Source organism: Sinohyriopsis cumingii, chromosome 7 (assembly GCF_028554795.1).
Source record: "Sinohyriopsis cumingii isolate HCF-2022 chromosome 7, ASM2855479v2, whole genome shotgun sequence".
Classification (NCBI taxonomy): Eukaryota; Metazoa; Mollusca; class Bivalvia; order Unionida; family Unionidae; genus Sinohyriopsis; species Sinohyriopsis cumingii.
Genome location: NC_142967.1, coordinates 96,865,815 through 96,880,424, shown reverse-complemented (window position 1 = coordinate 96,880,424; position 14,610 = coordinate 96,865,815). Strand labels below are relative to the sequence as shown.

At 35.1% G+C, this 14,610-nt stretch overlaps 2 protein-coding genes across 7 annotated transcripts in view; one reads left to right on the top strand and one right to left on the bottom strand.

Moving 5' to 3' along the window:
• The window catches only part of LOC149795767 (uncharacterized), a 32,450-nt gene extending 22,031 nt beyond the window's left edge, over positions 1–10,419 (bottom strand). The window contains exons 1-3 of one of the 4 annotated variants that reach the window (XM_089965690.1): positions 10,061–10,419; positions 6,132–6,186; positions 2,543–2,790 (exon numbers count right to left, since the gene is read on the bottom strand). In XM_089965690.1, coding sequence (XP_089821816.1) covers positions 2,543–2,718 — 176 coding nt within the window. In that variant the 5' untranslated portion in view covers positions 2,719–2,790; positions 6,132–6,186; positions 10,061–10,419. Of the gene's footprint in view, positions 1–2,542; positions 2,791–6,131; positions 6,187–7,792; positions 7,815–9,922; positions 10,038–10,060 lie in introns of those variants that run through there. The other 3 variants (XM_089965689.1, XM_089965691.1, XM_089965693.1) reach the window with 3 other exon arrangements.
• Positions 10,134–14,610, top strand: part of LOC149795766 (hydroxylysine kinase-like) — a 33,677-nt gene continuing 29,200 nt past the window's right edge. For all 3 annotated transcript variants that reach the window (XM_089965688.1, XM_089965684.1, XM_089965686.1), the window contains exon 1: positions 10,134–10,152. The gene's annotated coding sequence lies outside the window, so the exon portion shown is untranslated. The remainder of the gene's footprint in view (positions 10,153–14,610) is intronic.

Sequence of the window (14,610 nt, the reverse complement as noted above, 5' to 3'; positions counted from 1 at the left end):
TAGCTTTAACCATGACTTTAGATTTGTCATTCAGTTTTTAAATCATTTTCCTATTGAATGATGTGTAAACAAAAGAAACACATGTAACTCCATAGAGTAAATTTGTGTCCGACTATGTATTTCATCCATCAATTCAAAAGTATGAACTACATGCAAACTAACAATTTTACAAGATAAACTTTATGTTGTTTTATTATTATTATCATTCCTCTCTTCCATGGCTAATTCAATGGTATTTCTGGCTGACTTTTGTCCCTATTATCGGACCACCTGTCACTTTAGATACTGAGCATCTACTGAGACTGTTGCTTTCTGTCATAGATCTGGCTTTAGTGCTATTACAAACATCTGCAGGTGCTCTCATTATCTGTGGTTTATTACTCTTTGTGCTCCAGTTCTCCAAGTTTTGTCAATTTCCTTTGCTATTTGTTCTTGTTCCTCGCATGCAACATTAGAGTCCTTCCATACTGCTATGTCTATAATGTAATGCAGGTTCTTCTCCAACCAGTACCATGTCTTGCTGTATCCCCTGGACAGTCTGGATGCTTCAGTCCTAGGGATTTTTGCCTTGCTGCTCTCAACCATTTTCTCGCTTGTGATCATACACCAATTGTTTGTGCATTCAGGCTCATACAGCATGCCTTTGATAGCTGCCAGCAGACGTGTGTGTGTGTGTGTGTGTGTGTGTGTGTGTGTGTGTGTGTGTGTGTGTGTGTGTGTGTGTGTGTGTGTGTGTGTGTGTGTGTGTCTGTGTGTGTGTGTGTGTGTGTGCGTGCGCACGCGTGCGTGTGTGCATGCGTGTACGGCAATTCTCCAAGTAGTTTTGGAGCAGTATTTATGGTGCTGTGGTGCTTAAAGATGAATAAACAATACAGACAGCAGATTATCCCATGGTTTTGACCAGAAGAGTTAATACAGGCAGTACATGAAAGATACATGGTTACAGAACACTATCTCCACATAGGAGAAACTATTGGGAAAAACTGAGAAAAGACACCAAAAAAATTGCATTTTATTAGAACTTGCAAACTATTTTACAATGTATCACTGAAGATTTTGAAGAACAATCCATAGATTAGCTAATGGCAAAAATGTATCAGTTGTCTATGGCTTTTAACAAGAAATTATGCTGACCCTGATGTTATTGTGATGTCAGCAAGCACCTTTCATGTATCGCAAACTGCTTGAGTCTGTCAATCTGTTAATGAGATCATCATGTCAAAGGACCATTAAGTTCTCAACAGTTATCAAAATAAATCCAGGTTAGCCACTGCTTCATGGAAGCACTTATGGCTATTGCTGTGACAGTTGATTGACTCCTTTCACATTTAAATAGAAGAAAATATATCAACTTATGATGATTGCATTAAAACATAAAATATCAGCTGACATGACTTCTTTAAATCATATTTATTTTCCCAATTTTAATTATATAATGAGCTACCATAACCAGCTGGGAATGTAATTACTTTAGGTACTGCTAAATAGAATCTTGTAGTTTTCCTCTTCTATAAGAAAAACGTTTGATCCACTCATGACATCATCATAACATGGTTCAAGAATGTTCTGGGCACGTAACAATAAAGTTAGCCTTGCCTAGATATCATGTTACACTTTCTGTACATGTAACAATGGTGTATAAAAAAGACAGCCCACATATCATGTTACACTTTCGGGACATGTAACAGTGATGTATTAGATAACTTTGCTGCCTACAAGTCATGTTACACTTTTGTGGCTCCCCTGAATACTTGTAAAGTGTTAACTCATTAACCCCTGGAGGTTTTTGTCGTTTTCACCTGAAATTTGAGTAGGAAACACATTTTGAAAGCTATTTCTGAATACATCCTAATACATCAACTTCCTGGTGATTTTCCAATAACCTAATGCCTAGTTGTGCTAGAAACATTGTTTTTCATTGGCTACCTGGCTTGTGCATGAGCAGAAGGGTAAAAGTTGAAGTTCTTTTTTTTTGTTGCTTAATGGACCCATTATTTTCATATCTAGAGCACTCTTTATTCCAAATGCCCATCTTATCCTACTTTTTGCAATTGCAGTTCTTACCGGTCTGCCTTAGATCTGAGACCAAAAAGTATAAAATCGAGACACAAAATCGATTCCGACCAAGGGCGAATTATGGGTGGAAAAAAACTGGGTCAAAAAATTGAGGTTTCTCCCTCTTTATTTTGTAGTGCAACTAGAACTTCCAGATTATTTGGCATCATTGTAGAGCTACATCTGTCTACCTTTCCATAATACCACCCACTTTAGTATATCATACATGACCTTGACGCTACAGAGCTCGGCAGAAGGCTACTACCTCCCGCCACGTAAACTCGTTGCCAGGGGTTAATGTGTTATGGACAATTGTACACCAACTGCAAATTGTACAGACTCAGATCTGCTACTGGATCTATGCAGAATGTTAGAAGTAATCAGCAGAACAAACAATACAGATACTGATATGCCATTACATACTGTGATGGCATGTCAGAATCTTTGTTGTTTGCAGTTGGACTCAACATATATAAGTGTATAGTACCTTTTGCATCCAATGCAGCAGAGTACAACACAGAAAATAAGGGCCACTAGGAAAAGAATTCCACCTGGAACAACAATGCAGTAGATAAACTCCATGAACATGTCATGGCACCGATCATCCATACATGTCTCTGGAGGATAATATTCCATCAGAACAGGGTTTGTATCGGACGACATCTTGCTTTTCTTGACTGTGATCACTCTCTCAACAGAGTTCCTTCAGGCCTGATTTTATTTGCATCGAACAACCTGAAATAAAAAATATGAAACCTACAAATCTCTATTTACAATTTTTGAAGAAAGAAAACTTTAATTCCTAAACCAGCGACACTTTGGTCTTTCTGTTTCTTCATCTTCTTCTTATCATTGGCAAATGAAAAGTATATATGACACAGCTATAAGACTTCTTCTTGTTCTTCATTTTTATTGTTCTTTGGTAGATGATGATCCCTGTATTGATAAAAACAACTTCTTTCATACCTGCCTCCAATAAATGGATGCATATTTCACTTTTTAACTGTACAATGTGATATCGATTTAATATATATTTTTATGCGTGCTTTTGAAGTTTCTAGCTAAAGACTTACCCTTAACTTACACAGTGGATGACAATGCAACTGTTGATCTTCTTGCCCAGCAAGGAAATTGCAGGAAAATATTCTCAAAATCTGATATTTTGTTCCTTCATTTTACATGAAAATTGGCTTGTTACATAAGATTATATTTGCCCAGCAACAATTTTTAGTTGCCTGAGCTAGATAGGCTAGCAGACATGTGAGAATTCTTGAGTTCCTGTGAAATTTCTGGGTTTTATTCACAATTCCTGATGCAATAATTTTTTAATATAAATTTCTATTTTTTGTAAGCTGCCGAAAATGTATTTCTTTACAAGAAGAGTCTAACCCCATAATGCACATAGGAAGCCCAAGTTCTATTACTAATCATGTCTCCAGTCTCAATACAAATCAAAATCTATTAAGTTATCTCTTAAAATTCTTGGTTCCTCAAAGTACATTCATCTATAAATAATTTAAGGTTTCCACCATTTAATTCACGGGGGAGGGGCCTGTGATTTCATTTTTCCATTTCTGGCCATCACTCGTACAGCTTGATTTATAGGGTTAAAAGCTATTACACCCACTATATTAAATTAAAACAATAAATTATTTTGAGGTGAAAGAAAAAAAATATCCTGGCTCAAAACTGAAAATCTCATGACCTCCCCCTTTTAAAATAAAATGGCAGGACCCTTAGTTTGCTACACTGCCTCACTCAATGGAGATTTAATAATTTTATTTGAATGGCTCGCCAAAATAACATTCCAATTATCTACTACTATGAGGGTTTACAGCACAGTACTTTTCATTTGACCATGCAGCCCAGGATCTCAAAATGATATCCTTTCATGTGCCACCATATATTTAAGTTCATAAAAAGTATTACCTATACATGAACTATTGTCACTGAACTAAAATCATGTATCTGGACCTAAAAAATAATTACTTTTGTCTTTGCCTGGATAATTTGTTTGCTAATAAAGATTATAGTTTCCTGAAAATTGTGTCTGCAATGTTGATATCTTTATTGTCCCAATTGTGTAGTGGCCTCATGGTAGGTAAACTAATTTGCATTACATCCCTGACTGCCAATAATGAACACTTCCATAATAATATTTCATTGTTATTTTATAAAAAAGGAATTCTGGTTTCATTTCTGTTATTTCTTTTTCTTTGTAAAACTAGGACATTATGTATATGTACCAACATTGGTCACAAATCTCACAAGAAACTTGACTAAGAATGTGACCGAGTCCAAATATAGATATTGTTTCATAAATAAAGATTATCTTTGAACACAGACTGTATCACTGAAATAATATACATCTATTCATAATATATGAAAATGTATAAGACAGTCCATACTTCCCTTCAACAATGCTTAAAGTGATCTGGACACTAAAAATTCAGATATGGCAATGATTGCCCTAAAAATGCAACAGCACCAAATCTTGAAGACTGGTTCACAAAATTAACTGCAGAATACCATTATTTGTACTCTATCTGTCTGTCAGAAGACCAAACCAATTATGTCAAAAATAATGTTACCAAATGGAAATACACCAGTGATAAAAAAACAAACAGAGACTACAGGAACCTGTGAAACTTGCATCTTAAATATGTAGATAGATCTATCACAAATAAATGTAAACCCAGGTTAGTTTACTGGGAAATGGTGAAAAGAAATATAATAACCTGCATGCATATTAAAGCACTTAAAGTCATACAAGACAATCCACTTTACATAGAATATGAACTGACTGAAGTTGTCTCCCTCTGTTTATTCTCCAGCAGTAAAGAAGCCTGCAATTACATGTTGGCTTGATATAATGCTGATTGCTGATGAACCTTGATTTTATAGTTCTACCAATTGTCTCAAGATGACAGATTCTTTTTCCTAAATCATTTCCTTTAACAAGTTTGCAGCTTTTTTGTAAAGGGAACTGCTTGATCACAAGTTGTGGATCAAGACAGCTGTTTTAAGTGCTGACTATTGCCATCACCATCAGTTACTCCATGTTGTAATTAGGGAAGTTCCATGGCCAGATGGTTGATTACTCCAGTCTCTGAGTATAACTACAACATTTATTAGTTTACGTTCCAAGCTGAATTTTTCTTTCTTTCTCATGGCCTTTAAAACATGCTTTTTGTGTAGACATTATTGGTACATTTTACAGTTATTACAAATTTGGAAATATGATGTTCAGAAAATGTGAGTGTTTGGCCATATAAGTTAATAATGGCAGTCCAAACACTAAATACTCTTATATAGAACAGGGTCTAGTGCTAATCACAATGCAAACATACATGTCAAAGCAGATGCGCCAAGTTTCTAATCTTGCCCTCCAGGCCAGGTTTCTAATCTTGCCCTCCAGGCCAGGTTTCTAATCTTGCCCTCCAGGCCAAGTTTCTAATCTTGCCTCCAGGTCAGGTTTCTAATCTTGCCCTCCAGGCCAGGTTTCTAATTTTGCCCTCCAGGCCAAGTTTCTAATCTTGCCCTCCAGGCCAGGTTTCTAATCTTGCCCTCCAGGCCAGGTTTCTAATCTTGCCCTCCAGGCCAAGTTTCTAATCTTGCCTCCAGGTCAGGTTTCTAATCTTGCCCTCCAGGCCAGGTTTCTAATCTTGCCCTCCAGGCCAGGTTTCTAATCTTGCCCTCCAGGCCAGGTTTCTAATCTTGCCATCCAGGCCAGGTTTCTAATCTTGCCCTCCAGGCCAAGTTTCTAATCTTGCCATCCAGGCCAGGTTTCTAATCTTGCCCTCCAGGCCAAGTTCTAATCTTGCCCTCCAGGCCAGGTTTATAATCTTGCCCTCCAGGTTTAACTAGAGTCAGATACCCACCTTCCAAGTAAACAACCTGAAATTCATAATTAAGGGCATATTCCTGTACTGAAAATTGGAGATAGGGACCCAGTTGTTTACATGTAATTACCATATTTTCCTTAATTAATATCCCCATTCTAATTAGTGCCCCTCCTCTTTTGTAAAAACAGAAAATTTAAAAGATGTGGTGTAAGACCTATGCTTTTTCAATACCTGTTTGCTTCAGATCCATGGTTACAAGAAAAGCTGCAGCTGTCTCAGTTGATCACTGTTATAATGTAAATATCAATGTAAAAATTACTAAAAGCCACAGGCACACATGTATTGTTACACATGACAAACAACTGAGTAGCAAGTTGAAAAACTTGCCAGTGTAACTTCTGACAGCTGCTTAGTGGGAAAATGTGTTGATCAAATTAATAATTGTAACTGTGCTATTTATAAACGCTGCCTTCATTGACAGAAAATCCCCTATATGTACATGTGATCATTATAAAAGAACAACTTTAACTTTGATTAGTGTACTCTAATAAATGCCACCAACCCTTTGGAAAATGTAATGCTCACAGGGGAGTTAATTAGGGAATATATATATATATATATATATATATATATATATATATATATATATATATATATATATATATATATATATATATATATATATATAAACAACCACCTAATGCACTACCAGGCTAGGAATATATGTACTATCAAGCTAGACATCCCAAGATACTAGTACTGAGGAATCACACACAAACACACACACACACACACAAAGTACACAAACACACACACTTAAACAGACACACAAACATGCATGCATGCATGCACAAAGACTTGCCACCTGCCATTACCCATATTCTACCCTATATTCATTACATATGACTGCAATTCATTTGATTTATAACAGCATACATTTTACACTCTTTTGGTGTCTTATATAAGGGATATTTGAAAAGAGTTCTGAATATTTATTACAACTTTTTTGTTTCTTTGACCCTGTCAAATTAAATTTTACATTGCATAAAATAATAAATAATGTTCTGTAAAGTCATCTGCATTCTTGACACGTGCAGATACAATTTGTGATGTAACATACTGTAAATACTGGCTTATAATAAGAGTCCAACTGCAAAGTACACAAAACCAGATCTGACATCGCATAATGCACTGGCAGATCTGGGTCTCTGAAGTTTCTTAGGAGAAATCAGTAGGACAAACAGCACAGACCCTGATCTCCAAGTGCATTTTGCTGTGGCAGACCAGGATCTTAATTGCTTGCAGTTTGGCTCGACGTATAATTGAGTACATACAGTATGTAAATAACAGTGACCTAAAAATGCTGAAGAAGGAGAATAATTCTGCTACTAAGCAAGATCATACTGTAAAATCTACATGGAGTATCATCTGACTGACTGAAGTTTGTAGTTCTGTCATATCCTACAATTTGTAATTGGTTCATTTTAAAGACTGTCATGAAACCAAGGAAAATGACCAATAGATGAATATCCTCAAGTCATTAATTTGTCAGCTGTTTTAAATACACTGAAAAATTATCTGATGCTCAGAAGTGTTTGTGCAAGATGGGTCCCACATTTGCTGACAGCTGAGCAAAAACAAATTGGGTCAAAAACATACAAAAGGTAATTGCCAAATATAAAAAGAATGACAAGAGACATTTGAATGGGGTCGTCACAGGTGATAAAACATAAATTTACTTTTTTGAACCTGATCCAAGAGAAAATAATATGGTCTAGATTGGAGAAAACAAGATGAGATTACAAATCACTTGACTTAGTTTGACTGTCAAGAGAGTTTATACAGTATGCATTATGTTTCCATCAAAGGTGTAGTCATCCAGATATCTATACCTGACTCGGCTATTGTCACTGGGTGTTTTCATGGCTCCAATGTTCTGCCAATAGTTGTGGAACTCTTGGGGTGATCCCATGTATGGGAGTCTTATACCAGTTCTTGTCAGCAACCAGTTTTCTTCATGGTTCTCAAAAAAAGCAAGAATTTTGCATTTTTTTTAATTATATGTATGTATTGTCTCAACCATTAGTTGCTTTCACAGTTGACATAGCTTTCTGAGCTTAGAATGTTCTGGAAGATGATACAACTCTATGGTCTTAAACAAAGTAAAAGAAAAGAGCAGAAAAAAAGTATTGAAACATTCAGCAAATAATTTATTTCCTTACAAAGTGAAAAATTTAAGAACTTATTGTACTGTGAAATAAATCCCAAATCGATCCTTCCCGCTAAGGTCACTAAGAGACAATATTCTGCCCATTTTTCCTGGATGATGGGCAACCTAGCAGTTGCTCCTATATGTGACCACCAAAACTGACTACTTTGAACAAGACACACAGACACAAAATCAGCTTATAAGTTACAAGTATAGATAGCAACATAAAGCCTGGTAATGGTGAATCTGCCAGCATACCACAAATATGGCTGCTGATGACATCATTCGGGAACTATCTATAGTTGTAAAGTTCTATCACAAGTCCAAATGTATGAAATTCCAGTTTAATTCCAGTGGTATTCCAAATAAATTCCAATACTGAATTTGTTGATGTGCCTGTAGTCTCAATTGTGCTAATGTGCCACTGACCTGGCATCTGGCGACGTGTCTTATGATGTATCACAATAATTTCATCCAAAATGTCCTTGTCTGAATTCACTATCTATACTTCCAAATTAATGTCTTAGTTCATGAATATTATTGAGCACTTTGTCATTCCAGTGAATAATAATCTGAATAAATAAATACACCCAAATTAAAAACTGAATACAATAAGACTGAAATGGCTTTGTACGTTAAGGCAAGGATGAGTAAACAACACTGACATAACAATGTAAGATACAATAATAGAGCCAGGATCTAGGTTCATTTCTTCTCTAAAACATTCAAAGTTGTCAACAAGTTTAGGAATTTCCAAGTGAAAAACTAATAGTAAAGATGTTAAATTCCATTAATAATGATCTGAATAATTAATTTAAAATCAGCCATGTATTATGTTGTTTAGAAAATAAATGTCACTGTTCGGTACACCAGTAACTTGATTTTGAATTTTGGACTAAATTATATAAACATGGGAACATGTTGACAATTTGATTGAATTTTCCACTAGAAATGACTTACATCTAGGGAATTCCTGGGCATTCTGTTGCATCTTAGGTCAGTACATAAACAGATGTTTTTTGTAAACAGTTTTCTTTCCTGTTTTTTGATCAGTCTCTGGAATCATAAAGTGCTTGTTGCCTTTTTGGACTAAAACACTACTTTTGAATTATTGAGGACTCATTCAAAGACATTCTGGATTATATCATTGTGATACATCAAGACTATTGGGATACATTTGGAACATTATATATTTTTGGACTTGTGACTGAACATTTAGAATTATTTGGGATTTAGCTCACAATATTGTAAGTTCCTCTTAACTTTTCACTTGTAATTTATAGAAATTGAAATTGTTGGTTTCACTTTTTTCTATTATATAGTTCAAGACATAGAGTCATAATATAATCTTGAAATAATGTAAATATACTGAAAAGTGAATACATGTATGGGTTGGGGTAGACCAACAAGTGGTTCTCCATTTTTTTTCTAACCAGTAACGTGTGTGTGTGTGTGGGGGGGGGGGAGATCTACTTGTTGGTCTAGATAGGCTCGGGCTGGGTAATTGTCATCTCCTGCTTACAGCTAATATATGGCTGGCTTCATGACATATACACTATAATAATGGATGGCAAACATGCCAAAGGAATCGCCCTTGCCGCAAAGAATCCCCAGCTTTGAACCACACGGAAACATTAACGGACCTCAAGCTTTGTTTTCTTCCTTGATTTATTTTCATGAATTTAAATCGTATTTGAAAATAAAATAAAGTCTGAATAGTACATTTTCAAAGAAGAAGAAGAGTCCAAATTTGATACGGACAGCAGTTGATTTTAATCCGACTTGCCGTTTCACCTGTTATATAAATACCCACCCAATCCATTCATTTTTATTTTCCTCTCTCTTGGTGGTCATAATATCAATATTCCATGAAGGTGATGCCTGTAAACATATCATATATCTATTTTACAGATCACTAGATCAACAATTTCATTGTTAACATTACACTGACCTTGTTTGACGCAATATTCCCTGATGAGGGTTCAAGTTATACTGTGCGACAAGAAAAGATGCTTAACATCCGGTTGCTGGAAGCTGAACATGGTGCAGGTTACCCCCCTTGAACCTCTCCTTCTTTCTCTCTATCTCTCTCTTTCTCAGATTGTAAACCGAAGGCAAACCGTATGCATATGCCCGCCGCCAGCTAAAATCAAAATGTTTGGTACATCCATTTAAGGCTAATTTGTTAAGCACATCTACACTACATTACAGTCGGCAGGCCCAGTTAGTTGTGTCATCCTGCAATAATCACAGGAGTCTGACGTTTTGTCAATAAAGTACGATGAAAATCTCTGACAACACATCACCTAATCGGTACAGCATGTAAATTAATTTATAGTACCGATAAGGTGATTTCTTGTTGTCAGAGATTTCATCATACTTTATTGCTAAAACGTCAGACTCCTGTGCAATAATGCACTCACGGTTACACGAATAAAATGGCTACCATTATAGATCTAATTACTTAAGTGTAAAGGCAATTTTTTTTCGCGATTGATGCAATCGTTGAAAAACAGTGGCACGTACGCAATAATCGATGATGCACAGAAACTCTCCACTTCGAAGATTGATGAGCAACCTGACAAGCTAGACCTAAGTTTACAATATTGCCAATTGCTAATCAGATCTGTTCAAGTATACTAGACCAGAGCTTGTTCGCTTGAAAATCAGGGCTCATATTGGTAGCTGGACTGAGAGACCGAGGAATAAAAACAGTAATTGAAATATACCTTTTTCATTTATCTTTCCTTACCCAATATTATTATATGATTTTTTTTTATGTTTTGATTTTGGGTTGTGGTAGGAGAAGGGGTAGCTTATCAAGTATTCAACGCAGCAAATGCTGTGCCAGCAAAAAGTAGTCAAGTCTAGCGGTAGTTTCGCACAAAGTTGACATGTGGATTTATGATTTTGTTAACAAATATTTCAGCTGCAAGACTGGTAATGCAAGTTTATATACATGTGACAGAACAGAATTGTTAACTTAGGACATATCAGGAGATAGCAAAATTTGTTTAGGAATTTTCATTGCAAAAGAGGGAGGTTTTCAATGAGAATGATGAATATTTCATTGTGGCACATGTCTTTGACTTTCCCAATGAGGATCCAATGCTTCGGTTACTGTGCATAGATTTTGTCTGTTCGAGAACTTAAGTCCACGTTCCTTACCAGGGAACATTATTTTGACTAGATCTGAAAAATGATCTGCTACCATAAATGGGAGATTATATATTTAGCAATAAAAATAAGATTGTCTTGGTACATATGTTTATCCACATTAGATGCAGAGTCCATGAACATGGATTTCAGTTATGGAGTGTTTGTTATTGCATTTATTGTGTGTTAATAGGATGCATCACACATAAATGTCATTCTTGCCACTGCAGCAAATTTTAAACCAACTTTACAGGAAGGGCAGAATTCATATTCACGTCCTTTAAACTTGATTCTTATGACTGAATTTCCCATTTCCATCCAGTGTTTAATATTCTGTGATATTGCTTAGATTTTGGTGATTTAGCATTGTCAGATAATGCACACTTATACATACTGACAAGCTTAAAACACCAAAATCAAGCTAGTTTTATGCTGACTAAGCTTTTTATTAATTCAACCATATTCAGATAATCTCTTTAATTCTTTTGAAATTACTGATGAGTGAGTACACAATAGAATAATCCAAGTTGACAAAATTAAAACACCAATGCTAAACCAATGTTGTTTTATGCTGATAATGAGCTGTTTAGTAATCCTAACATAATCAACTAATCTCTTTAATCCTTTCAAAATTATATATGGCTACACATAGTATAATCCATGTCCACAAACTTTGAAGCCAACCAACCCTGCAGACAGAATCAAAAAGGGTGTTAATTGTTTTTATGCTGCTTGAAATTAACAACTGAATTGTCCTTCCCGACTTAAGTCAGTTCACAGTCATATGATCACAGGGAGTGTTACTGTAAATATAGTACACTGGAAACAAAGTCTGAAAAAATGAAAGAAAATAAGAAAATAATTTTTCAATAGTAATTTGCATACATGGGAGATTTTAGTGAGTGATGGGAGGGACAGAACACACCCTTCATCTCGATAGGAAAACCTTTATGATAGAAAATTAAAATATCATTGTTGTTTTCACACATAAAATTGTGTTTAATCAGTGGAGACCTGTATGAATGTTTGCTCTGAAGGCTGTATTGGGCACACTGATGGCCATTTTCTTTCAACATTTCATCTGAAATTGATACATAGCAGCTATCACAGCTTGTTGACAAACCAGAAATTTTAAATGGTCTTTCAGTTATTAGATCCTCATCCAATTTTCCAAGAGAGGGAATTCTCCACACAGAATGTTCTCAGCCCTGAGAGCTGCTCAATTACAGCCTTAATTGAGCTTGAAATTGAAATAATGTCCCTTCTGTAGAGAAAATCAATAGTCCAATCTATCAGCTGTCAAATCCAGTAGTTATCTGAGTTATTTCCCTTGACAGAACTAATACAGTTTGCTTTTTAAATTCCCTTTTCACATTACCTGCAACAGAGTGAGGCAAGTAGATATTCCTGTTAGCTCAACTGATTGATCAGTTTACTTGGTAAGTAGTAATGGAAATTTAAATACTAATAACATAATGTATTAACAGGTAATAATAAAAGCTAAGATTATAGGATATAGTTATTGAAAATTTAATGGAAAAAAAAAACATTAGAATTATCACAGCTAGAGAAAATTGGACATGATAAGAAAGTAGTTCTGTTCTCAGTTCTGAACCAGTATCTGGATTTTCAAACTTTATGCCTCAATAAGTATATTTCTAAATAATTTGGAATATAAAATATATTTGCATAAAACTATGACGAGATGGTACAGAGGGGTATGGAGCCATATAGCTTTAATTTCTTTAAAAATTAGGCTATGAATAAATCTTGAAAAAACATTAAATGCTTTTGTAGTCAAAGATTTTAGTTTACTTCAAAAGTGTAATGGTGATATTTTGTAATTAAGGAGTAATGCTAAAGTCAGAAAAAATGATAATTATGTAATTATTTGTCATGCTTATTATTGGACTTGTTTAATTAAATTTTGTTCTTAAGTCCACACTTATGTTTTGTTATGACAAAAAACCAAAACCATTTGTTTTGTTTTAGTTTAAAAATATTATGCAGAACCGTGATTACTCATGTTGTTTTCATGAAAGTTGTAATAAGGCTGTTAAATTTGCACCTACAGTTTTTCTGTAGCAGTATTTCTTACACAGTTAAGAATCAGGTGACCATTTCCTCTTCCCAGACCTTGAAAAAACTGATGGAATGATATCAGTTACTGCAAATACAAATAAAGACTTATTTTCAGCTTCCATAGTCTAGATTTTATGCAGGAAATAATTCAAGAGTTTCATAACCTTTGACTTTGATCTGAAGACCAATTAATTTTTTTCCAGGAAATTACATAAAGTGAACATCCATCCTGACAGCAAGAATATGGAAGTGACTATAATCTGCCATACTGCAGACATTGTAATGATATGACTGAAAAATTTCTTAAGCTATGTTAAAAATTCAAATCACACACACACACACACACACACACACGAAGATCTATATAATGGATAATTAGACCTGCTGTAATGACCATCTGCATAAAGGAGGCAATTGTGTATAAAGACTGGCCCAGTTTCTAAAGTACCATTAATATATAAATGAAAATAAATATTACTGTATATACTCACTTATCAGTTGGGGCCAATTACAGACAACATAGACCTTGAATTGCCATTTAATAATGTGCAGCATATCATGGTCTATGTTGTAATTGCCATTATGCCAGCATATCATGGTCTATGTTGTAATTGCCTTTATGCCAGCATAGCATGGTATATGTTGTAATTGCCATTGTGCCAGCATATTATGGTCTATGTTGTAATTGCCAGTGTGCTAGCATATCATGGTAGATGTTGTAATTGCCATTTAATAATGTGCCAGCATATCATGGTATATGTTGTAATTGCCATTGTGACAGTATATCATGATCTTTGTTGTAATTGCCATTTAATAATGTGCCAGCATATCATGGTCTTCATTGTAATTGCCATTTAATAACGTGTCGGCATATCATAGCCTTTGTTGTAATTGCCATTTAATAATGTGCCAGCATATCATGGTCTATGTTGTAATTGCCATTAATAATGTGTCAGCATATCATGGTCAGTGCTGTAATTGCCATTTAATAATGTACCAGCATATCATGGTATATATTGTAATTGCCATTGTGCCAGCATATCATGGTCTATGTTGTAATTGCCATTTAATAATGTACCATTGTGCCAGCATATCATGGTCTATGTTGTAATTGCCATTTAATAATGTATCAGCATATCATGGTATATGTTGTAATTGCCATTGTGCCAGCATATCATGGTCTATGTTGTTTGTTCTACTGATCACACCTAATCTGCTGTATACTCAGATCTGCCAGCACATTATGCAACAGCAGGTCTGGGT